This window comes from Anolis sagrei, chromosome 5, assembly GCF_037176765.1.
Source record: "Anolis sagrei isolate rAnoSag1 chromosome 5, rAnoSag1.mat, whole genome shotgun sequence".
NCBI classification, from domain to species: Eukaryota; Metazoa; Chordata; class Lepidosauria; order Squamata; family Dactyloidae; genus Anolis; species Anolis sagrei.
In genome coordinates, this window is record NC_090025.1 from 155,803,362 (window position 1) to 155,829,800 (window position 26,439).

Sequence of the window (26,439 nt, forward strand, 5' to 3'; positions counted from 1 at the left end):
TTCAATCTAGGAGGAAATTCACACAATATATATGTGTGTGTGTGTGTGTGTGTGTATCTATAGCTATATGTAGCCCCCCCGGTGGTGCAGTAGGTTAATGCACTGAACTGCTGAACTTGAACTGGCATCTTAATCTATTGTTTAAAGAACTTGGTAATGCATCTGTATAATGTGTTTTAATGATTTTACTGTTTTAATTGTAACCCTTGATGTTTATATGTTGACAGCATCACATGATGCTTATGTGAGGCCGCCCTGAGTCCCCCTTTGGGGGGAGAAGGGCAGGGTAGAAATACATGTAATAAATAAATAATAAATAAACTTGCTGACCGATAGGTCACAGGTTTGAATCCAGGGAGCAGGGTGAGCTCCCACTGTTAGCCCCACCTTCTGCCAACCTAGCAGTTAAAAAACATGCAAATGTGAATAGATCAATATGTACGGCTCCAGCAGGAAGGTAACAGTGCTCCATGCAGTCACGCCGGCCACATGACCTTGGAGGTAGCTACAGACAATGCCGGCTCTTCAACTTAGAAATGGCGTACCACCCCCCAGACTCAGAATTGATTAGACTTAATGTCAAGGGGAAACCTTTATCTTTACCTTGCCTTATGTATTTAAATGTGTGTGTGTCTATGACTTGGGATTCATCTACTGCACGAATGGGCAAACTTGGGCCCTCCAGGTGTTTTTGACTTCAACACAATTGCTTCAACTCCCGTCTATTAGGAATTGTGGGAGTTGAAGTCCAAGTTTGCTCGTGCCTGCTATAGAATCTTGGGAGATGAACTTTTACAAGGTGTCTACCCATCTCCCATGTTTCCATAGCATAGAGCCATGGCAGTTCAAGTGATATCAAATGGCATTGATCCAACAGTGTAGATGAGGCATAGGCAAAGTTGGGCCCTCCAGGTTTGATACCACCTGAACTGCCATGGCTCTATGCCAGTGGTTCCCAACCTGTGGGTCCCCAGATATTTTGGCCTTCAATTCCCAGAAATCCTAATCATTGGTAAACTGGCTGGGATTTCTGGGAGTTGTAGGCCAAAACACCCGGGGACCCACAGGTTGAGAACCACTGCTCTGTGCTATGGAATTTATTTATTTATTTATTTGCTACATTTATATACCGCTCCTCTCAGCCTGCAGGCGACTCAGGGCGGTTTACAGTCAACAGCAAAACACAAGAATACAATAAAAACAATTAAAATAATATAAAATCATGATAAAATAAATAAAAACATGTCATTCGAGTATCCTTATTTAAAACATTGTTCAATTATATTCATCCAGTCAGTCCATTTTCCTATGTATGTTACGCTGTAACATGTTTGCTCGAAAAGCCACGTCTTAACTTTCTTCCGAAATGTTAAAAGGGAGGGGGCTGATCTAATATCCCTAGGGAGGGCATTCCATAGCTGAGGGGCCACCACTGAGCAGGCCCTGTCTCTTGTCCCCGCTAGCCGTGTTTGTGACGAAGGTGGGATCAAGAGCAGGGCCTCCCCAGATGATATTAAAGTCCTAGAAGGTTCATAAGGGGAGATGCGTTCGGACAGGTAAGTTGGGCCAGAAGCATGGGAGTTGTAGTTTAGAGAAGCACCAGCACTCTTTAGCAATAAGGCTATAGCGTCTATAGAACAGGCATGGGCAGACTTGGGCCCTCCAGGTGTTTTGGACTTCAACACCCACAATTCCTAACAGCCTACCGGCTGCCCATGCCTGTTCTATAGGAATGAGCAGTGGTAATTAATCTATATAAAAATTCTATAGTGTAAGATGCACCTCCTGGATTCCCACCTCTGTTCCTACAATGCAGAATGAATAAGGGAGCCTCTCTTTGCTGATTGGTTCCTCGGGCTGTCCGTCAACAGAACGGATCACCACAGCAACGGGTCCGCGCAAGAACCCGCCCCCACGCCGTCAGGCTTGGCCCCGCCGCCTCAAACTCCGTTTCCTAGCAACCGTCCGCGTGGCGGCTGTGCTGGGGCGGAAGGGAGGCAGCGGCCGGCAGCCATGGCTCAGGTGCCCAAGGCCCGGGCCCTCTCCCCGCCTCCGCCTTCCCAGGAGCCTGCCCTTTTCTATGGCCCCGTGGAGCCCGGGAACCCGGTGGTGGAAGGCTTCGAGCGAGACCTGGGCTACTGCCTGGGTTTATTGCGACGGACGCGGGAGGCGGGGGGCAAGAGCGCAAAGAAGCAGGAGCTCCACCGGCGAGGGTAAACAACAGCAGCTAGAATGATAGTAATAGCTGAGAAGGTGACCGATCGCATCGTTTTCCAGGGCTAAAGACCTTGCAAAGCAGGCATGGGCCAACTTGGGCCCTCCAGGTGTTTTGGACTCCCAACTCCCACCATTCCTAACAGCCTCAGGCCCTTTCCTTTCCCCCCTCAGCCGCTTAAGAATATTAGAATGTTGAAGCCGGCCAATCAGAAACCATATGCAAATTAGTAGGTGGAGATAGCTCATGCATGGGCCAACTTGGATCCTCTGTGTTTTGGACTCCAACTCCCACAATTCCTAACAGCCTCAGGCCCTTTCCTTTCCCCCCTCAGCCGCTTAAGAATATTAGAATGTTGAGGCTGGCCAATCAGAAACCATATGCAAATTAGTAGGTGGAGATAGCTCATGCATGGGCCAACTTGGATCCTCTGTGTTTTGGACTCCAACTCCCACAATTCCTAACAGCCTCAGGCCCTTTCCTTTTCCCCCCTCAGCTGCTAAGCAGCTGAGGGGGAAAAGGAAAGGGCCTGAGGCTGTTAGGAATTGTGGCAGTTGGGAGTCCAAAACACCCAGAGGCCCAAGTTGGCCCATGCCTACCTTAGTGCCATAGACTGCCACTTTGTTACAGGGAGCAGTCAACCCCCCTGTTTAAACAGCTCCACTGGCTGCCAATAAGTTTCCCGTCCCAATTCAAGGTGCAGGTTATTACCTATAAAGCTCTAAACCAGGGGTCCTCAAACTTTTTGAACAGAGGGCCAGGTCACAGTCCCTCAAACTGTTGGAGGGCCGGATTATAATTGGAAACAAGAAAGAATGAATTCCTATGCACACAGCACATATCTTATTTGTAGTATAAAAACCACTTTAAAACAATACAATAATGGAAATGAAGAACAATTTTAACAAATATAAACTTATTAGTATTTCAATGGGAAGCATGGGCTTGCTTTTGACTGATGAGATAGGATTGTTGTTGTTGTGTGCTTTGAGCGAGGGCCGGGTAAATGACCTTGGAGGTCATATCCGGCCCTCAGGCCTTAGTTTGAGGACCCCTGCTCTAAACGGTTCAGGACCTGCCTTTCTGCATGACCGTATGCTCCCCTATGAGCCCACGAAGTCCTAAAGATCTTCCAGGGATGCTCTTCTCTCACTTCCGTTCCCCTCTCAGGCATGGCTGGTGGGGACGAGAGAAAGGGCATTCTTGGTGGTGGCCCCCCATCTCTGGAACTCCCTCCCTAGGAAGATTAGGCTGGCACCCTTCCTAGCCACATTCCGCAAGGAATTAAAGATGTGGATGTTTTGTTGTGCATTTGACTGACAATTCCTATGACAAACAACCTGTATCATGACCTGAATCATTATTTAATCTGAATTCCTATATTAATTACTATTCATATTTGTAAGTCAAGCTGAATTGATCCTGATCCTGTTTAATTGTTCTGTTTCCATGATATCTCCTATGCTATTATACATTTTTATCCACCTTATTGAACCACTTATCCTTTAACCAGTTTGCATATTGGCCTCCTTCCCCCCTTCAAAATTAGTCTGTTGTTGCTTGATGCATGTTTATTATTGTTACGCTGTTTTATGCTATTTTATTTGTAATTTGTTATTGTAATGTTTTTAATTGTTTGTTGGCTGGGCTTGGCCCCATGTAAGCCGCCCTGAGTCCCTTCGGTGAGATGGAGGCGGGGTAGAAAAATAAAGTTCTTCTTCTTTGTCTATAATAAAACAGGAAGTTTATATTCAAATTGTAATCTCATTTCTATGAATGTAAGAACTGGATACATATATTTACACAGGCGTGTGTTACTGTAACAGTTACCACGTTCCATGAAAGACCTATATATCATCTTGTTTATTCGTTCAGTTGCTTTCAACTCTTTGTGACTTCATGGACCAGCCCATGCCAGAGCTCCCTGTTGGCCATGGTCACCCCCAGCTCCTTCAAGGTCAAGCCAGTCACTTCAAGGATAACATCCATCCATCTTGCCTTTGGTTGGCCCCTCTTCCTTTTTCCTTCAATTTTCCCCATCATAACTGTCTTCTCTAAGCTTTCCTGTCTTCTCATCGTGTTGCCAAAGTACTTCATCTTTGCCTTATCAAAGGGAACTGCATTAAATAACAAACTTTAAGAAATTTTAAGGATATAGCAAGCATAAACATCCTGGCAGATCTTGGAAGGTAAGTAGGGTCAGCCTTGGTTAGGACTTGGATTGAGATACCATCAAACAACACCTGGTTTTGTAAAGCTATGTTTCTGAAGAAGGAACGAGTATGGCCACTTCTGAATATTCAATGCTTAAGAAAATTGGGTCATCATAAGTGACAAGCGACTTGAAAATACATACACATAAAGCCCTCAAGTGGAGGAAATGGTTAGCAACTGCAAACACTGAGTCAGGATTCAATAAACCTGGTACTGGAAGATTGCTACTTTCTATCTTTTTGTGTGTTAGTATTAACTTTCCTGCCTCCCTCTCTCTTCTGCATCATCTGTTGCCTACACTTCTTCCTCATTCTGTTGTTGTTGTGTTGCTGTTGTGTGCTTTAGACAATAAGTTCTCTTTCAGACCTAGAGGAAGGCAAAGGCAAACCCCATCAGATTTTTTCCCCAAGGAAACTCCCATGAAAGACCCTGTTGTTGTTCATTCGTTCAGTCGTTTCCGACTCTTCGTGACCTCATGGACCAGTCCACGGCAGAGCTCCCTGTCAGCCGTCACCACCCCCAGCTCCTTCAAGGTCAGTCCAGTCACTTCAAGGATGCCATCCATCCATCCTGCCCTTGGTCGACCCCTCTTCCTTTTACCCTCCACCTTCCCCAGCATAATTGTCTTCTCTAGGCTTTGCTGTCTCCTCATGATGTGGCCAAAGTACTTCAACTTCGTCTCTAGTATCCTTCCTTCCAGTGAGCAGCCGAGTATTATTTCCTGGAGGATGGACTGGTTGGATCTTCTCGCAGTCCAAGGCACTCTCAGAACTTTCCTCCAGCACCACAGTTCAAATGCGTCTATCTTCCTTTGCTTAGCCTTCCTTATGGTCCAGCTCTCGCATCCATAGTTTACTATGGGGAATACCATTGCTTTAACTGTGCAGACTTTCGTTGCCACTATTTTATCAAGATTGGTCATCGCTCTCCTTCCAAAAAGTAAAGGTCTTCTGATTTCCCGGCTGCAGTCTGTGTCTGCAGTAATCTTTGCACCTAGAAAGTCTGTCACTGCCTCCGCATTTTCTCCCTCTGTTTGCCAGTTATCAGTCAGTCTGGTTGCCATAATCTTGGGGTTTTTTATGTTTAACTGCTACCCAGCTTTTGCACTTTCTTCTTTCACCTTGATTAAAAGGCTCCTCAGCTCCTCCTTGCTTTTGGCCATCAAAGTGGTGTCATCTGCATATCTAAGGTTGTTAATGTTTCTTCTAGCAATTTTAACCCCCGCCTTGCATTCGTCTAGCCCCGCACATTGCATGATGTGTTCTGTACGCAAGCTGAATAGGTCAGGTTAGAGTATATAGCCTTGCCATACTCTTTTCCCAATCTTGAACCAGTCTGTTGTTCTGTGGTCTGTTCTTACTGTTGCTACATATTATGTAAGATATATCATCTTACACAACCATTAAAGATTTATGGCCTGAAAATTTGCATTCCTCTGTGTTCTCCATGCATCTGAAGTAGATTCAAGCCTGTGGAAACCTTATGCTACAAACTTCTTATTCTGAATGCTATTATATTCCTCTCCCTTTTAGAAAATGGCATTGATAACAATTTGGAGATCATAACCTTTTGAAAAGCATGACCTTTCAGAGAAGAGCCAAAAACCTGTTTGAGTAGAATCTTCTCAATTGGTATACAACTATATGTAATTATGCATGGCAGTTTGCCTTCAGTTGTTAGACTGATAATCTGTTGTCTCTGGTCTGTTAGGAAACCGAGTAAATGCCAACCCACAAAATAGCAGTGCTTCAGAAGTGTTTTTCAGTTGCCCAAAAATACATCTCCTCTCCCATAAAACAAATTGTTTTGTATCATGCACTCAAGAGAAAAAAATGAAGCGGACTTTGGTAAAATAACATTTGGTTTACTACATACTAGTACATAAAATAAATAAGCAACGGGGTTATAGATAAACAAATTACTAGAGGAGGCTCAAAGAAGGCAGTAATTTCCCACACTCCCACATCTGTTACTAGTCTGTGGTTTTAATATCACTCTTATTTGGGCCTCTGAAGAAGTGGATTGATGCAAAGGCTTATGCTGATATAGATCAGTTAGGTTCTTCTCTCTTTCCCCTGCCTCTTTCCATTTTAGTTCTGTCAGATTTTACATACCTGCAGTTCTGTCCTGAGTAGAACATGATACTCTTTCAATCATTTTACTATAAAGATTGTAGCACAGCATGGAAGGTCTTCCTAAATGAATTTTCAAATATAACCGAAGCAGTGCAACCATAACTAGTGAGATAAATTAACAACTGGCAGTTGTGTCCATCAGAAGTTGTGACAAAAGACTTGTTATTGTCTAATATACCAAATTAGCTTTTCTCAAATGCCATTGATGCAAGAAAAGCTTTCTCTCTCCCCCAAAGACAAGTGTTATAGCAACTAGATTAGTCATAAAAAAATGTGCTTATAGGAATGTTCTCCTTTTAGGTTAGGTTCAACACCATTGAGGTAGTTTAATAACATCATGCCTCCTCTGTGATGAAGAAAATTGCAGAATATGTATGTTTTTCCTAATTATGAACGAAGTGTGGTCAACCTTTCAGGTCTTTGACATGTTATGGACACTGTTATGTTAGGATGATGTTTATGATTCTATAAAACAAATGAAAATGCAAATACTAATGTCAAGCTCATTTCAATTTTCTTTTGTAAAAGTTGTAATATTGTACCAGAGATGAGAATGATACAGCTGTTTAGGTGTTTCTGGACTACAGTTACCGTCATCCCACCACAGCATAGTCAATGGTGAAGAGTGGTGGGAGTTGCAGTCTAACAACATCTTGAAGGCTGAATGATTTCTGTGGCTGTTATAGAAAGCTTACTAATGAGTGTGGGAGAGTACAATGGTGATGGAACCAAACTTTCTAAAGCCCTGCCAGATTCATTCAGGAAGAGGAAAAGGGAGGGAGGACCTATGCTTTTTGTTTTTGTTCTTAGCATTTTTGTCATGTTCTCAATTCTTTTGTCTGGGAACCAATGGAAGGGAAATAATTTAATTCTGGAGATTTCCTCATATCTTCAGAAAAATATATGTGGTTTCATTTTTCCACTAATAACTTTTTCACTTGTTCACATTGGTCTCCCCTGTACAACCTACACCCACTTATTGGTCCCTCCGTTATTCATCTTATTAAAATAAAAGGGTTTGCTATCCATTGTTTTGCATATCCATACAAAGTCCAGAAATGTATATTGCCTGTGTACTATATTCAGGGTTGTACTATATTCTGAAAGACAATGTAAAACCCCAGGCTTTCGTCCTATTTTCAAACCTCTAATTGCCTATGGTGATTTTTTAAAAATAGGGTAACGACATTGTTTAACATTTGGAACAACTACAAGCCTCGATTTCCTGACTGGTATTACAATGAAAAGCTTGTGAAAGTTGGTGATCAACTTGTGGAAATGAAAGTAAGTGATATTTTAATGAATAGGTCTTTAAAAAACCCCTCCACAGTTCTGTGTACATTCTGCTAGTTGTTGATACTTCACTGTGTTTGATGAACTAAGTTGTATCTGTAATAGCTTATGCCTTTATGTCAGTTACCATATTATTACTCAATTAAAGAGGATCAATGAAAACCATATCTTCCTTTCTCATCTCAGTATTCTGCAGTGAAAACAGTCTAAATAATACTTTAACCAGCTTTATATTGTTGTGCCCTTAACTTGATTCCAGTCTGTTGAGGAAAATTCTGCTATAAAATGGGTGGGCTATGTGGAAGCTGCATGTGGCCAGTGAAGTCTTTTTCTCTGGTCCTCTATGGGTTTGCTATGCTAAAATGTTATAGAATTTTTCTTTTCCTGTTTTACTTAGGAATTAAAGAGCCATGATAATAAATACTTGACCTTTTCTTCTTCCTCTGCATATGACTTTTGCCTTTGCTTCCATCACTGTGTTATCCACTTTTTCGCTTTTACCCCTGTTGTTGTGCCTGCTGTTGCAGTTTTCACACTAGCTTACCTATCTTCTCTTTTAACTCTTTCATCCTGAGTTAATCACCCCTTTCTGCCCCTGATTTTTCCTTTTTTATGTTCAGGAGTGGGGGTGGGGGGTGGGGCTGCTGATCAAAACTGTTCTGAGGTCAATCCAACATTCACTACTCTGGATTGGCCCTGGGATAACAAGCCAGTATAGATCTGCCCCCAGTGGATTTATTGTATTTGGGATTACCAATACCATTCATGCCTACAAACTAGTCAAAGTTGAACATTTGGATAATTACAGCCAGTTGTAATTAGGGGGTTTTATGCATTTTTGTCACTAAATATTTTAACATGACCAACTTTGCTTCATAATGCAGAAAAATAATACAGTACTGTAATCTATATTGTGTTTTATTTGCCACCTAGATCGGAGTTACCCCCTCACAATATTTGCTTTAATCCTATTACATTTTGCAGGGATTTCTTCTTCACAGATACACAAGATTGTACTGTAAATGTATTATATACAATTTAACAACAACAACAACAACAACAACAACAACAAAACAACAACCCAGGAATGTATGGGTAACCTGTGGGTTTTTTGTTTTGTTTTTGTTTCTAGGAATATAAACTAGCACTTTCACATTGCTATGGGCGATATCTTCAGCAAATTACTAGTGTAAATATAAACAAACTTGAATTAAGCATGCATGAATTGAAGACCAATTTTTTCCCTAATGGATTTAAAGATCCAATTGCTGCACACACCGTAAGTACATACCTTAAGTGTTCAAAATAAATATTATTAATGTTTCCTTAGTTTCGCATAAATCACACTGTTTGTACTTCATTAAGGATGCAATAAAAATATTTCACATTATTCTGCAGTGCTTCCTTGTTCTTAGTAGAGTTAGAGTATCCATGATCTTCAAGCTGTTACAGCACTCAAACTTCTGTCTTCTCTTATCATTGGCCACTGGTAGGGAATTGAAATTCAAAAATATTTGGTGAGCCACCCATTTCTGTAGTAAGGACTATCTCTATAGATCTTTAATAGGAGATTTAATGCAGATCTAGTGCAGCATTATTTTGGCATACTCCAAATTTGGGCTTAATGCATAATGACTGCAAAATATTTGCCATAAAATTTTATTTTGATGCAAGCTGTTTCATCCATAATTTTATATCAACATCAACAACTTTATTGGTTTAGCAAAAAGTCGTAGCAAACAACAATTTTTACAGTATAATAAAGCATGATAGAATGTCCATAGTGAGTTAAAACACATCAATACATAATTAAAAAATAATCTGATAGATGGGACACAAGGTAGAATACAGTATTTATCGTATCAGAAGCAAATTGAGGGTACAGTTATAATATATTTAAAGCACACAAACAAAGGTAAAAAACTTGGCATTGTACTAAATGTCCCTTGACCAGAAGCTGGCCACTTGGAGTACCTCTGGTGTCACTGTGAGAAAGTCCTTATTGTGCATGTGGCAGGGCTCCGGCTGCATTGTAGTAAGTGGCCATGATTTGCTCTTCTCCACACTTGCATGTTGTAGACTCCACTTTGTAGCCCCATTTCTAAAGGTTAGCTCTGCACCTCATTGCCTTCCAAGTCACCCAGTCTTCTCTGTGTCCAGGGGGAGTTTCTCATCTAGTATCAGCCATGGATTGAGGTTCTGGGTATTACAGGGAAAACCAGCTGATTCCTAATCCATCTAAAACACAGACATGTGCTTTTTACCTTAAGAACAGACAAGCATCTGTTTGCCTGGGAAGGAATCCCACTGGAGCATTGCCGCATACCCAGATACCTGGGAGTCACTCTGGACTGTGCTCTGACTTACAAGAAGCACTGCTTGCCTATCAAGCAAAAAGTGGGTGCTAGAAATAATATCATATGAAAGCTGACTGGCACAACCTGGGTATCACAACCAGACACAATGAAGACATCTGCCCTTGTGCTTTGCTACTCTGCTACCGAATACTCATATCCAGTGTGGAATACAAGTCATCATGTTAAAACAGTGCATGTGGCTCTTAATGAGACATGCCACATTATCACAGGATGTCTACGTCCCACACCACTGGAGAAATTACACTGTTTAGTTGGTATTGCACCACCAGCCAATAATGAAATTACCAAGGCAATGACATCTCCAGCCCATCCTCTGTTTGGATATCAGCCAGCACGTCAATGCCTTAAATCAAGAAAGAACTTTCTAAGATCAACAGAGATACTGGCAGGAACACCTCAGCAAGTGAGAGTCCAAAAGTGGCAGACAATTAAATAGTAGAAATATTGTACCATTAAAACATAAAGTAAATAATCATTGCACACATATAAAGGTTATTTGTGAAAGGCAAAAAAATGTAAACAGAAGGACACCATGTATAAAAACAGATACTTTTTGCACACAGAATTCTTGTGTGGTATACTGATTGTCAGAAAGAAATGTGAACAATTTACCTTAATTACTCTAATTTAAGTATTGAAATATTTGATTACCTTGTAAAAACAATGGATTTTCCCTCTTTTTTTGGCCCTCCGGGAGTTGTCCCATTTCATTCAATAACAACAATAAAGATTTTACCATTTTTAAAGGATGTATTCTTTTTATATAACATCTTTTCCAGTTTTTAAAAAACATACTAAGAAAGGATTTCACTTTGAAGCATAACTGGAAGCCAGCTGTTTACTGTAAAAGGAAAATATACTTGAATCTATCTCTTTCATTAAAAAAAAAGGCTAAAGTGTTCTAATATATTGTTCTTTGATTTTAGGAATAAGCTCTCTAGTATTATCTCTGCTCAGGAAATTACAGCATTGTTTGTGTTTGAAACACTTTAAAAATGCTTCTATGTATAACTTCTTTTTCACAAAATGGAATGAAACTTTTTAATATCTTCACCAGCCTTTTCAACATTGTCGGAAATATTTTTGAGTTTTTTCACCGTGTTAAATATATTTTGGGTTCGCTAATCCTTCTTTTATATTAAAGAGTGGCTGGGTTATAGAAATGATAGAGTGCTTGTCATAATGTGTGCCCCATTTTGGAACTGCAACAGCTAGCCATGGACCTTGGGACAGAGCAGTAGGCAGAAATGACTTTTCCAGTGAGTGGACTTTGAGAGAGTTGGAAAAAAAACTTGACAAATTTAGGGAGCACATTAGGGACATGGAAGCGAGAACAAAAGGAAAAGAACAAGGAGGGACAGTGTAGTTAGGAGACTAGGTCACAGAAGTGATAAGGTTGCCTGAAGGGATGAAAGGAATTCAGAGTGAAGAAAAGGATGGGAGAATAGAGGAGAATGAGAAACCCAGAGACTGGAAGATCTAAACAGATAAGGAGAGGATAAGGAAATGGGCAGCAAGAGTGAAGAGGAGTGTCAAGATTACAAAGGCCTGTGCTGCTTAGGCAATGCTGCTGCAGGTGCAAGTGTGAAGACCTCACTACAAGAGGGAGGTCCTGAAGGCTTAGGAAAAATGCCAGATGCTCTACCAGAGTTACACAGTGTATTACTTAAGTAGTTAAAAGGTGAGGGCTTAAGGGAAGAATGAAATGGAAAATCTATCATATTTTTTTTTCCTTAGAAAGAAAAAGGAAGCAGGGATGATTAAAATCAGGGTAGAGAAATCACTGAAGATGTAGGAAGGGAAGGAGCTAAGTACTACTGCTGGCTTGGAGCAGAGAAGTAAAAAGGTTGGGGAAATAAACAACATGGTTGAATTCTACACTGTGATTTTAAATATCTCATTTCATTAGTTTGTTTTATTCATTTTAGTTCCATGTTTTGCAAGTGTGGCATACTTGCATTTACAGTATGGTATGTGATGATGACATCGATCTCCTGAATCAGGAATCTGTGAAGACATGTTTTAGAATCCTGACCATGTTGCAAATCATCATGCAGATGACGTTGCCACATGAGCATTTATGTTGGCTTGTTTATAATGGTAGGTCATTCATGCTCTTTTCTAAAAGCAATCTTGAATATTATTGTATGTTTTGAGGAAAACGATTTGAAGAGACCTGTCAGTATTTTAATTTTTTTAATTTTAAGCTGTCAACAGTTTAAATGAAGGGGCCATTTTGAATTATAAGTTCCTTCTCTCACCAAAATCCACCCCTCCCTTCAGCTTCTGCTCTATCAGAGAAAGTTGAAATGGTAAAGGAGCAGTTCCTGAAGTTTCCTTCAGGTGTGTATTATATGGAGCCATCTTGTTTGGAAGAATGACTTCAGAGCATTCCCAGTGCCAAATATTGTATTTGCTGAAGGCCTCAATATCTCCCATCTTTCTTAATGGATGAGCGATTTCCTCTTAATATATAAATGATACTTACATAAAACATAAAAGGTTGTTTGAGAGCCATGGTCCTGTGTAGTTCTATGTTTACTTGTCATATACCGTTTTGACTCCAAGACATAGCTGGCATGGAGCTATTTTTCATTTGTCAGTGCAGTTGTTGCCATCTTTTTGGCTCCTCTTGTCAGCACTTTACACTATTGTGCATTAAAACTCATCACTGCCTATGATTCCTCATCATTGTTACACTAATGGATTTTTTGTTGTTGCTGTGACCTTGCCCTTAATCTCTCTTCAACCCTCTCTGAATACCTGCATAATCTATATGCACATATGGATTGTGCAGGTATAATCAGTATGCACATAAAGATTAGCTTGCACATGTGAATCCACACACAGACTCCTCCATGTACTTGTAAAATAATTCATCTGTCATTACAGGAACAATCCATATGTATACCATATGTAGACATTTGATGACCATTGGTCAGTCAGCCAAGGTAAGGTAGGATAAACTGGAAATGTTTATACATCTCTTGGGGTTGGCTGGGAAAATACATTTTATTTTGAAATTTGTATCATTGTGTTGGACAATGTGGTTTTTTTTTGTTACTTTAATTTTTTTTCCTGAAACCATAATATAGCATAGAAAAGTGTTTTATTATAAAAGCTAACAGAGTAAATGAAACTATTAGATCCACCAAGTGATAAGATTTAGGAAAGGAAGGATGGATATCCGTAGTACACCTTTATGCTCCTTCCTATGATAACAAGCCTAAGGCTTCCTAGTTGGTCTCTTTTGGGTAAGGCTACTCAGAAGGTGTATGGGGCCTGGTGCAGACTTAATGCTGATAATGCTTTGTTTAACTCAAGAAAGTCTTATGTGTGCAGAGAGCTATGATAAGCAACATCAGTAGATCAGAAGAAACACATGTTATACAAAGAATTCAGCAACAGGGCGGCTTGCTTTATGGAAACTAATGGCAGCTTGTCCCACACCAGATACTGAGCAGTGCTGTTTTGGGGCGGTGGGGCAGAGGTGTCGTTGAAACTTCTGGATTCATTCTCCAGGAGAGGCAGATTGAGCCCTTCATCTGTTCAAAGCATGTGTGACCAAATTTCTTCCCACCTCTTCTTCCCAAATTTCTTCCAAGAGAATGGGTAATTAAATTTAAAATGAAGCGCTTTGATAGAACAGCCCCCCTCACCTTATTATTGGCCATCACAATTAAAAATTACTGACTTTGCTTACTTCCAAGATTAGGGTCTGGGACCCGTAGAGTATTTTGGTTGAGAACTGATAGAATGTACTTTGTATGCCTGAGATTATTTATTTCTTCATTTAATTTCTAAGTAATAGGTTCTTTTTGCTACGATGCGGTATCTGCTTAAAGTTTATTTGCAATATGAAAACAGGTTGTTGTTTGGTGGTGTTTATAGAATAGAAAGTCTATAAGTTGAACAGCAGTGCCATCATGTGGCTATTTTTAATATTGAAAATTTATCTGATTTTATTAACTGGATTGTACATCCTAAAGCAGTGGTTCTCAACTTGTGGGCCCCCAGATGTTTTGGCCTACAACTCTCAGAAATCCCAGCCAGTTTACCAGCTGTTAGGATTTCTGACAGTTGAAGACCAAAACATCTGGGGACCCACAGGTTGAAAACCACTACCCTAAAGTATGGAATTGGAAGCTGAATTGAGAAAAAACAATAACTAATCTTTTAAACAGCTACCCTCCCTCTGGCAATCTTCAGTTTAACTCTCCCTCAGAGGTATTGGGTTCATCCTTTCCATACAAGTTATAATTTGTAGCTTGCTAAAAAAGTGGAAAAAACCCTTAAGTTTAAAAATTCTTTCCATAGGATACCAGGCAGTTTGCAGTATCCAAGCTTGATATACTGATAGGTTGAAATACCTTTATTAAGTCTTATTTCTGTTTACCTTTCTGTTTGATTGCATCCTCATGTGTGGCCATTATTTCACATCATATATAATCATAAAATTATGATGAATATATTGTAATTATATACCACCTGGTTGACAGTCTCACTTCTGATGGCTATGCTTTGGCAGGTGCGATCACCCAGGACTTTACAACTCTGGCACCATGGTGTGATGGACGAGGAATATGCTGTACTTTTTCTCTAGCAGTCCCATTTTGTTTTGTGCCATGCTTGCTAGGTATACGTGCAAAGGTGTAGTGCAACACCCACCTCAGACCTTCTTCCATGGCTTCAAATCACCAAAAATAGATACTGAACTTCCTGCTTGTAAAGAGATTACTCTGAGAATCGAGCAAATGCAAAGATAAATGGAAACATGTTTCCCTTTAGAAGCTCTGACTTGGCAGAAAAGTGGATTTGTTTCTGTTCTTCCTTGGTATCTGAGCTTAAAGTAGTTGGCTAAACAAATGTAGACCTACAGCCTTCCCCTATCACTGAACCTGAGATAGAAGTCAGACAGGTGTGGTTTGCCTCTCTGCCTGCTAAGTAGCCAAGCGTATGTTAAACAGGAAACCAAAACATGCCCTGGCCAGGATCTTATTGTTACTTCCAATTAATGTAGACCCACTGACTCATGGTAATTTACCTAATATTGAATCACAATTCAGCAGTTGATTAACTGAGACTACCCTAGTTGTGATTAATAGGATACAAGTTTTTTTTTTTAATTTCAGGGTGCCACACCGAAGTTTGTATGTGGCAGAAAAACAGTTTTTGAATTTCATAGAATTCTCTCCTTCTCAAGCTCAGATTTTGGAACCACAGAAAGTGAACAGTAAAGACCAATCAAAATGTGTTGACTGTTATAATCTCATACTGGTAGTATGAAAATAATCAATTATTAAACATGTATGGCATGTTTTATAACCTCATTTTCTTTCAATAGGTACTTGAATATTTATTGTGGGCCTGTGTATGCATGGAATCATCAGTTCCACTTCTAGCTGTGCATTATTTGACATGGAGAGCCACTTTGTATGCTGCTGTTTGCCAGTGTTATTATGACTGTCATTGTGGCATGCATGGAGAGGTAGTAATTTATAATATTTTTTTTGTTAAAATATTTATATGGCCACATGTATAAAAGTAAGTAAACTATTGTTTAGAGATTTATAATAAAGCTAGGAAAGCTTTCTTCAATTTAGTTGGGATACTAAACCTAAATGTGGGTTTGTGGAACTGAGACTTGGAACTTTCCTGTTGAGCTCTTTTCAGACAAAATATGCATGTTGAATGTGATGCCTTTGGTTTTCCCCTATAATGTTTTGAATGGAAAACAGCTTTAGATTTTGTTGCAATAAATAACTCACAAGCAGATCCTTTCCCACACAAATGCTTTTTACCTATCCATTCTGACCTGCTGATGTTCAGTGTTGCAAGCATATATTGATATGACATTACTGACAAGCTAGATGTATTCCTGGTCATTAAGTCTATAATAGCAATATGGTACAGGAAGCAGAAATAATATGGAAAGAATAAGGGTAGGCTTTTTAACCACAAAAAGAAAGTAGTTTGCCATGTTTAAATTAACATTTTATTCAGAGTAGCAATAGTCACCTGTGAAATGAAATGACTAGTCAGCTAAACATTGCATAAGTAAACAAATACATTTGTTCTAGAAAATTTTGAGCCTTCTAGAGACCTATAAAAGTAATCTAGGGTGGAATTCTTATTTCATCCGTTTCCACTTTTCCTGTTATCTCCATTGTGGTGGCTAGATGATCTGTACTTCCCAACATGCTGGAGCTAGCTGTTGGTTATGCTTATTGGCTCTCCCCCTTTAAGCTGTTCAAACATACTTAGTAATAGGTTCTGAATATAGCTGGTATTTACCTTTCCCGTTGCATGCAGACACACAGAATTACTTTAGGATTAACTAGAGAGGAATCCTATTTTTCTCAGGTCAAGCTTTAATGCATTGTTGGTTGCAGACATACTAGTGCAACCAAACGCCAAAGCACCATGTTTTCGCAGCCCTCCTTTATAATCCACTTATTCCTGGGGCTGTTAAAAACTTCCCATTAAAAGGAGGAAAAAGAAGTGTGCCTGAGGGGACCCAAAAGGACAGTTTGAGTCTTCGGAGTGAGAAGGGCGGGATATAAATATGACAAATAAATAAATAAATAAATAAATAGTTAAAATGAGGATCTTTGTCAAATGCATTGACTGCTGATGTGTGACTACACAATTTCTATACCTTTATGCTGTTTTTTCTCTGGCTTGTTAAATACTGCTTCTGTCCTATGCTCTAGTCAGGAAGTGTCTCAGGAATCAGTTTGTTAGAAAAGTTGAATCCAGATCAATCACAGGATATCTTCCGGTTCCGGGAAGGTGGCTGGCAGCAAAAACGCTGTACTGCTCAGCCAGAATCCTAATCTGGGGGAATCCGGAGCCCCCACCCCTACTTATCATCGTCTAATCGGGGGGGGGGGACAGAAACCCAAAGCCACAAGCCCCTGACAGAGGGGTAGAAGACCGGGAAGAGGCCGGTGAAAACGAAAAATCGGAGAGAAAGAGAAGGAGGAGAAGGAAAGACCGCCGCCATCTTACCGCGGCCTTCCTGCTTCGCCGCGGAGATCTGAGGCCCGGACTACCACCGTCGTTGTTGCCTGGCTGGCTGGCCCCCGCCGCCTCCGCCGCCATGGTGGACGGTAAGAAGATCGGCGTGAGGCCTCGGAGCCGCCGGGCCGCCGAGGGAGGGCGGCGGTAAAGGTAGGACGCCTGGCTGCTGCTAGGCCATCAGCGTCCATCGCGAGTGCAGCCCGGCCGGAAGGGAGACGAAGGCTGCCTGGCCCTCCTGGGCCACCAAACCACCGCCGCCGCCGCCGCTGACGCCGCCGAGTGCTGCCTGGCCGGAAGGGAGGCCGAGTGTCGCCTGGCCTCCCTGGGCCGCCAAACCACCGCCGCTGCCGAGTGCGGCCTGGCCGGAAGGGAGGCCGAGTGCCGCCTGGCCTCCCTGGGCCGCCAAACCACCGCCGCCGCTGCCGCCGCCGCCGCCGAGTGCGGCTGGCCGGAAGGGAGACCGAGGGCTGCCTGGCCTCCCTGGGCCGCCAAACCACCGCCGCCGCCGCCGCTGCCGCTGCCGAGTGCTGTCTGGCCTCCCTGGGCCGCCAATCCACCGCCGCCGCCGCCGCCGCCGGATACTGCCTGGTCGGAGGGGAGGCCGAGGGCTGCCTGGCCCCCCTGGGCCGCCAAACCACCGCCGCCGCTGCCGCCGCCGATAGCTGGAATGGAGCGGTGAAGCCGGGTGGCGGGCCGTTGAGCCGCTGCCGCCAGACCGCTGCCGGCCGCTGGGTGGGGGGGCTGGGCGCTCCCTGGCCCCCGCAACCGCGGTCGGTGGAAAGTCACCATCGGGCTGCTGCTGGGCGATGGCTGGACTGCTGGGCCTCCGCCGCCATGGTGGACGGTAAGAAGATCGGCGTGAGGCCTCGGAGCCGCCGGGCCGCCGAGGGAGGGCGGCGGTAAAGGTAGGACGCCTGGCTGCTGCTAGGCCATCAGCGTCCATCGCGAGTGCAGCCCGGCCGGAAGGGAGACGAAGGCTGCCTGGCCCTCCTGGGCCACCAAACCACCGCCGCCGCCGCCGCTGACGCCGCCGAGTGCTGCCTGGCCGGAAGGGAGGCCGAGTGTCGCCTGGCCTCCCTGGGCCGCCAAACCACCGCCGCTGCCGAGTGCGGCCTGGCCGGAAGGGAGGCCGAGTGCCGCCTGGCCTCCCTGGGCCGCCAAACCACCGCCGCCGCTGCCGCCGCCGCCGCCGAGTGCGGCTGGCCGGAAGGGAGACCGAGGGCTGCCTGGCCTCCCTGGGCCGCCAAACCACCGCCGCCGCCGCCGCTGCCGCTGCCGAGTGCTGTCTGGCCTCCCTGGGCCGCCAATCCACCGCCGCCGCCGCCGCCGCCGGATACTGCCTGGTCGGAGGGGAGGCCGAGGGCTGCCTGGCCCCCCTGGGCCGCCAAACCACCGCCGCCGCTGCCGCCGCCGATAGCTGGAATGGAGCGGTGAAGCCGGGTGGCGGGCCGTTGAGCCGCTGCCGCCAGACCGCTGCCGGCCGCTGGGTGGGGGGGCTGGGCGCTCCCTGGCCCCCGCAACCGCGGTCGGTGGAAAGTCACCATCGGGCTGCTGCTGGGCGATGGCTGGACTGCTGGGCCGCTAGCCCGTTCCATCATCGGGCGAGTCCGCCCCCTCCTCCCATCTCAGGCGAGTTCTCCACTCCGAACTCGCAGTTTTTCATCGGACTTCGAAAGTCACCATTGGGCTGCTGCTGGGCTGCTGGGCCGTGGGCCCGTTCCATCATCAGACGAGCTCGCCCCCTCTTTCCATCTCAGGCGAGCGTTCCACTCTGAATTTGCAGTTTCCCACCGAGCCTCCCATCATCGGCCGAGTCCGCCCGCTTCTCCATCTTCGGGCGAGCGCACCCAGCTGGCATAGAGGCTGGGACCCCGTGTTGCCTGCCCCTTCGTCTGGCCATTGCTGACCATCGAGGGCCGCTCGGGCCTCCGCAGGGTTGCTGGGACATTGAACCGTTCCCACCTTGTGGGCCAACTCGATCTCACTGAGCGTTGCCCGAGCCCGGCCACAGCCACGGCTACGTAACCATTCCATCTTGTGTAGACCGCTTTGTGGATCTTGTGTAGACCACCTTGTGTAGACCGCTTTGTGGATCTTGTGTAGACCGCTTTGTGTAGACCGCTTGTGGATCTTGACCGGACATTCGCTGTGGATTTCTGTGTAGATCTTATGCTGGTTTCTCCGCTGTTATTTACTGAGCAAGAGTGTGTTCGACCACCTGTGCTGCCCCGCCCCCGAGTTATCAACTCCGGAAGCTTATCCGCTGGTTTACCAACTGTCTAGAGTCATACCGGGGTCATAGCAATACTTAACTAACCAACTAATTACCATCATTATCGCCCCATAAGGGGGTAATCGTAGATCATCAACTAGCACTTTCCGGTAGTCACTGTTGCCATCGGTCATTATTGTGATAAGAACATATTAGAACACTCAGGCGCCTGCCATCTGCTGCTAGACCGCACCAGCACTTTCGCCCCTTCCCTGTCCCTCTGTGCCGCACTTTATATCGCTAAGTAGAGCACTTTAGACCTAGCACTTTATTAATGTGCCTTTGAATGTGTGTTGCTGCTAAGTAATTTACGTTCATTTATGCTCTCCGACGGACTGCTCCTGAAATCTAAGCACTTTAAAAACTGATCTGTTGAACAGTCGGAACATCGATTATCATCTTTCGCTGCTACCCATGTGGTCCCCTGCCCCCCTTTGTGTGCTATTTCTGTTGCTCTGGTGTAGCGGAGGGGGCAGAAGAGGAAGTGGCCCGGAGCTGGTGATTGAGGGTGTGGTGGGGAGGGGGGAGGAGGGGGAGGGGGGATGCTGGCAAGAACCAATAAACCTAATAACAAACGTAGGAGAAAGTAATCTTATGGCTTATAACTGCGGCATGGAGGGGGGGAGGTGTTCCACTGGCCGAGGGGCCCCCATAGAGGTCGTGGTGGGAAGGAGGAGATGCGGGAGAAGGAGACCCCGAATTCGGCTTAATTCGGACCGTTTTTCCAAATTAACTATTCCCAATAGGTCTCCTAAGGTAACTTGGTGTAACCAGGTGAGCGGGCCCTTTGGCTTGAAGGTGGTGTTGTTGAACGCCAGGTCTGTCAACGGAAAAACATCTTGGATTCAGGACTTAATCCTGGAGGAGCGGGCAGATCTGGCGTGCATCACGGAGACCTGGTTGGATGAAGCGGGGGGCGTAAATCTCTCCCAGCTTTGTCCTCCAGGTTTCTCCGTGCAACACCAACCAAGAGCCGGAGGACGGGGAGGCGGGGTCGCAGTGGTCTATAGAGATACCATCCATCTAACCAGGAGCCCCATCCCGCAGACCACAAATTTCGAATCTGTCTACCTGAGGGTGGGTGACCGGGACAGAATAGGGATTCTGTTAGTGTACCGTCCACCTCGCTGCACTACAGTCTCCCTACCTGAGCTAGCGGGGGTGGTCTCGAGCCTGGCGGTGGAGTCCCAACGGCTTCTTGTGCTGGGGGACTTCAACATCCACGCCGAGGCAACCCTCACAGGTGCGGCTCAGGACTTCATGTCCACCATGGCAACCATGGGGCTGTCCCAACAAATAACTGGCCCCACCCACTGTGCTGGACACACATTGGACTTGGTTTTCTGCCAGGGATGGGAGCAGGGTGGCGGTGTGGAGGAGTTGTCCATCTCTCCGTTGCCGTGGACCGACCACTTCCTGATTAGATTTAGGCTCACTGCGCCCCCTAACCTCCGCAGGGGTGGAGGACCCATTAAGATGGTCCGCCCCAGGAGGCTAATGGATCCGACTGGATTCCTGACGGCTCTTGGGGAGTTTCCCGCCACCGCGGTAGGTGATCATGTCGAGGCCTTGGTCGCTCTCTGGAATGGGGAGATGACCAGGGCTATTGACAAGATCGCTCCGGAACGTCCCCTCTCAAGTAACCGAGCTAAACCAGCCCCTTGGTTTACTGAGGAGCTGGCAGCGATGAAGCGAAGGAAGAGGGTTCTAGAGAGCGTGTGGCGCTCAGACCCAAGCGAGTCAAACCGAACACGGTTTGTGTCCTTTTTAAGGGCATATGCCGCGGCAATAAAGGCTGCAAAGAAAATTTTCTTTGCGGCCACTATTGCGTCTGCAAAAAACCGTCCGGCGGAGTTGTTCCGGGTTGTCAGAGGTCTTTTAACTCCCCCTATGTCAGGTGGGAGCCCTGACAACTCGGCAGCGCGCTGTGAAGCATTTGCTCGGTTCTTTGCAGACAAAGTCGCTTTGATCCGCTCTGGGCTGGACGCCACATTAGATGCAGTCTCTGTGGATGTGACACAAGCACCTGCTTGTCCAATTTTGTTGGATTCTTTTCAGTTTGTGAAACCCGAGGATGTGGACAAGATACTTGGAGGAATGAGACCCACCACGTCCATCCTAGACCCCTGCCCATCCTGGCTTCTGAAGGAGGCCAGAGGGGGATTGGCCGAGTGGGTAACGGTGGTGGTTAATGCCTCCCTTCGGGAAGGCAAGATTCCAGCGAGCCTAAAACAGGCTGTGATAAAGCCGCTGTTGAAGAAACCATCACTCGACCCCACTAAATTGGACAACTTTCGGCCTGTTTCCAATCTTCCCTTCTTGGGCAAAGTCATGGAAAGCGTGGTGGCCTCACAACTCCAGGTATTCTTGGGAGACACGGATTATCTGGACCCGGCACAGTCTGGCTTCAGACCGGGACATGGTACCGAGACGGTCTTGGTCGCCTTAGTGGATGATCTGCGCCGGGAGCTAGACAGGGGGAGTGTGTCCCTGTTGGTGCTCCTGGACCTCTCAGCGGCCTTCGATACCGTCGACCACGGTATTCTTCTGGGGCGCCTTGCAGAGATGGGTCTCGGGGGCACTGCTCTGCAGTGGCTCCGGTCATTTCTGGAGGGTCGCACTCAGAAGGTGTTACTGGGGGACTCCTGTTCAGCGCCACAGCCGTTGACCTGTGGCGTTCCTCAGGGTTCCATCCTGTCCCCCTTGTTGTTTAACATCTACATGAAGCCGCTGGGTGAGATCATCCGGAGTTTCGGGGTGCGGTGTCACCTGTACGCAGATGACGTCCAACTCTGTCACTCCTTCCCACCTGCTACTAAGGAGGCCGTCGAAGTCCTGAACCGGTGCCTGGCCGCTGTAATGGTCTGGATGAGGGCGAACAAACTGAAATTAAATCCAGACAAGACAGAGGTACTCCTGGTCAGTCGCAAGGCCGAACAGGGTGTAGGGTTACAGCCTGTGCTGGACGGGGTCGCACTCCCCTTGAAGGCGCAGGTTCGCAGCTTGGGTGTGACCCTGGATTCATCGCTGAGCCTGGAGCCTCAGGTTTCAGCGGTGACCAGGGGAGCATTTGCACAGCTTCGGCTCGTGCGCCAGCTGCGCCCGTATCTTGGGAAGTCTGACTTGGCCACGGTGGTACACGCTTTGGTCACATCCCGCCTCGACTACTGCAACGCTCTCTACGTGGGGCTGCCCTTGAAGACGGCCCGGAAGCTCCAGCTAGTCCAACGCGCGGCAGCCATGTTGTTAACGGGAGCAGGACGCAGAGAGCATACAACGCCCCTGCTGTCCCAGCTCCATTGGCTGCCGATTCGCTACCGGGCCCAATTTAAGGTGCTGGTGTTATCCTACAAAGCCCTAAACGGTTCCGGCCCAAAATACCTTGCAGACCGCATCTCGGCCTACGAGCCCACGAGGGCCTTGAGATCATCCGGGGAGGCCCTTCTCTCGGTCCCGCCTGCCTCACAGGCACGTCTGGCGGGGACGAGAGAACGGGCCTTCTCGGTGGTGGCCCCCCGGCTATGGAACACCCTCCCTGCTGAAGTTAGACAGGCGCCCTCCTTGATGGCCTTTCGTAGGGGCCTGAAAACATGGCTCTTCGAGCAGGCCTTCAATTGAGTGTATCTTGAACGACACTGGAATGAACTAGGACTATGAATTTCGGCTATGACCCCAGGACCTGACGAAGCGGATTTTTTAGTATAAGTATATGTTTTGTTGTATTTGTCTGGTTTTTGTATTGTCATTATTCACTGTACACTGTCTTCTTGTTGCTGTTCACCGCCCCGAGTCGCCCCCGGGCTGAGAGGGGCGGTCAATAAATGCAAGAAATAAATAAATAAATAAATAAATATCCAGCAGGATGAAGGGAGAAGCAATAAAATAGTTGCTAGCTGGTCCAGGAATCATTGAGCAAATCAGAAGTTCAAATAAACAAAGTCAGTGAAGTAAAACAGAGTCATAAAGTGTAGCCAGTCCAAGGTCAGGAAAACAGGAACTTAAACTCAGAAGAATACTGCTTCTCCTTCAAGAAGGAGAACTTATAGCAATAAAGCTGCCAGATTTGTAGGCAGCTGACTCCAGGCACCTCATTAGGTCAACATCTCCTAATAATCTTACAACTGCTTGGAACACTGAAATACCTCTTTGTTTCCTGATGAATTATGGCAGTGGGTCTTCAGCATGTGCAGCCTATTGCTAGGGTGCATGAACCCCGCTTTCTTGATACCTGACTTCCCAGAGAGACCACTGGTTCCTGACAATCTGTCTTCTATCTGTCTATATTGTCTGACTCCAGAGGATGATGTCTGACAGCTTCCTGTTACACATTCAACTTGCCCTTTAATGTGTTTACAGCTGTGCACTATCTGTTTCTCTAGTCTGAATTTTTGGTACTTAACCATAGAAACATCATCTGAATCCCAAATACTATCACTGCTGACTGTAACAATAAGAACTTTTTTTTAGTTGTGTTTCCTTTCTTAGGTGGAATTTGGCTCCAATTTTGCCTTGGAAATTCTACGTATTTGTGTTACTTGGATCTTTGGCTTATATGGGTAGACACAATATTACCATTTCTCCATTCTCTTAATCTCTGTCTCTAGTAAGAAGACAATTTGACTGCCAACTTTTTACATATATATTTTTATGCTGTAGATATTTGCACGGCGTTGTTTGATGAAAATTGATGAACTAAAGCAAATGGAAAACATGAGCTCATCCCCATTGAGTGTAGAAACAAAGAAAAAATTCAAAGAAGCAACAGTGAAGGTACACATACTTTATAAAATCATAATATTTAAACATATGTATATCATATCATAGCATATATAATATAATTTACACTAAGTATTCCTTTTTTCTTTTTAATCAGATGGCAGCAATGATAATCAAAAGATCACTATTTGAACCAAGAAGACGACCAAAGGGTGTTTTTCGACCAAGAATGAAAGTTAATCTAAAAGATATGCAACATGTAAGTTTTAGTTAGATCATGAGGTTGATTTCCTTCAGAACTCTGTACAAGGCCATTTAGAATAACCTTCCATGGAATTCAGTGGATCTTGCTCCCAAATAAATGGTATCGGATATCATCACAGGCAGGTAGAAGGTATTGTTAGATTGGGAATTCAGAACCTTTTCTCCCAAGTAGGTGATTTTGCTCTGAAAAAAAAATGGTTAGATTGCATGTTCATGCTTTGGCCCTTTCCTGACTATTGCGTGCTAAAAAGAATAGCACTTTCAACTATTTCATTATATATGTGATTCCTGCAATGACAAAAATGAAATAGCTGGTTCAAGATAATTGATTACTCAGTCAAAACTTTCTTGGAAAGTAACTGTAAATAATTGTAACTCTAGCATGTTTCTATTTTGTAAGAATGTAATTACTTTGCAAGAAACTGAGTTATAAATCATTCTTTCTATTGCTTTTCTTTTTATTCAGTTGCCATGGCCTCGTACAATGACGGAACGGTTGCTAATGGAATTATTTGATTGCAATTCAGCGCTTTTTTTTGCCATCCTGGAAGCTCTGTTTGATAAAAATAGAAGGATACTGATCCCCGGGCCTCCAGTTCCTGATGAACTCGAAATCCGTGATGTCATTTCAGAGCTATGTTTTGCAGGCATGGATATTCTTGATGGTAATTTGATAAAAATAACATTTTTGAGTAGAGTGACAATGGTTGCATGAGGACAATCAAATTTAAGTCTTTTATTCTTTCCAAAAATTAGAGACAGTGAGCGTAAATGTTTGAATATTGCCACTAACATGAGAAATCCACTGAACTGATAGTAAAATATATTTGCTCATTATGCAGTGGTGTTATCAGGCTCTTTGAGAGCAGAGTTGAAATATGGTGGCTAAAGGATGCAAACTTTAACAAAGCATTTGGGATACCTAAGTACAAGGGACAACTTCATAGACTGGGGGGCTCATTGAAGTGGCCAAATAAGGTTTTGGGATCCTTCTGACAAGAAAGCACAATATAATATTTTTGGAATTAAAGGCAGTACAGTTTATGCTACTGAATTTTGCAACAGTAGTCTGGGAATGTCATGTTCCAAGTAGGACTGTCAGAGTGCATATTTTGAACTGGGGGGGGGGGGGGGGGTTCCTTCATTCACTCATTTAAGTTATTAAAATAGACTGAAAAACTCTGAAACTCATCAATAATACAAATAATTTGTCTCAAAATACAATGGAAAAAGGCATTGGTATTATTGGCAGCACATTGGCTCAGATGCCTTTCATTTTCACTCTAGTTGCAGATGTCATTGGATTTTCTTTGGAAGTTATCAAAGAGAGTGGTCTGTTAAGACAAAGACCAGCATACTATCTGAATCCAGAAAGGTTGCATTTGAGTGCTTTATTTCAAGGCATCCTTATTAGTTGCTATTATAGGAAATCATTGCTTATCTGATGGATTAGGGACCATAGAACTATTGGAAAGTGTAATCAGTTGAAAAATTGAGTCCAGGCTTTTTAAAAAGCTTGTAAATGCATTTCAGCTGCGGAACCACGAAAATAATGCACTACATCAGTGGTTCTCAACCTGTGGGTCCCTAGATGTTTTGGCCTTCAACTCCCAGAAATCCTAACAGCTGGTAAATTGACTGGGATTTCTGAGAGTTATAGGCCAAAACAACTGGGGACCTATAGGTTGAGAACCTTTGCACAACATTATACATAAAGAAGAAGAATGAAATGAAAGAGTTAACCCTTGTCAAATTAATGAAACTTGCCTGTAAATATCCATTTTCCCCCTCACTACAAATATTTCCAGCTGCTTACTTTTGTTCAACAGGCAGTGCAGGAGTTGCATTGGGATGTGGTGCAGATTAAGAGTAGTAATATGAACAAAAGAAAATGATTAGTTTCAGTAGAGGGAACTATTGACTGTCAGT

General features: G+C 44.5%; 1 protein-coding gene across 1 annotated transcript in view; it reads left to right on the forward strand.

Annotated features, from left to right (window-relative positions):
• The first annotated feature begins 1,972 nt into the window (after window positions 1-1,972).
• The window catches only part of CFAP54 (cilia and flagella associated protein 54), a 142,156-nt gene continuing 117,689 nt past the window's right edge, over window positions 1,973-26,439 (forward strand). Inside the window, exons 1-9 of the mRNA XM_060777277.2 lie at window positions 1,973-2,213; window positions 7,743-7,848; window positions 8,990-9,136; window positions 12,164-12,335; window positions 13,128-13,186; window positions 15,580-15,723; window positions 24,187-24,300; window positions 24,404-24,505; window positions 24,977-25,175. Coding sequence (XP_060633260.2) covers window positions 2,014-2,213; window positions 7,743-7,848; window positions 8,990-9,136; window positions 12,164-12,335; window positions 13,128-13,186; window positions 15,580-15,723; window positions 24,187-24,300; window positions 24,404-24,505; window positions 24,977-25,175 — 1,243 coding nt within the window. The 5' untranslated portion in view covers window positions 1,973-2,013. The remainder of the gene's footprint in view (window positions 2,214-7,742; window positions 7,849-8,989; window positions 9,137-12,163; window positions 12,336-13,127; window positions 13,187-15,579; window positions 15,724-24,186; window positions 24,301-24,403; window positions 24,506-24,976; window positions 25,176-26,439) is intronic.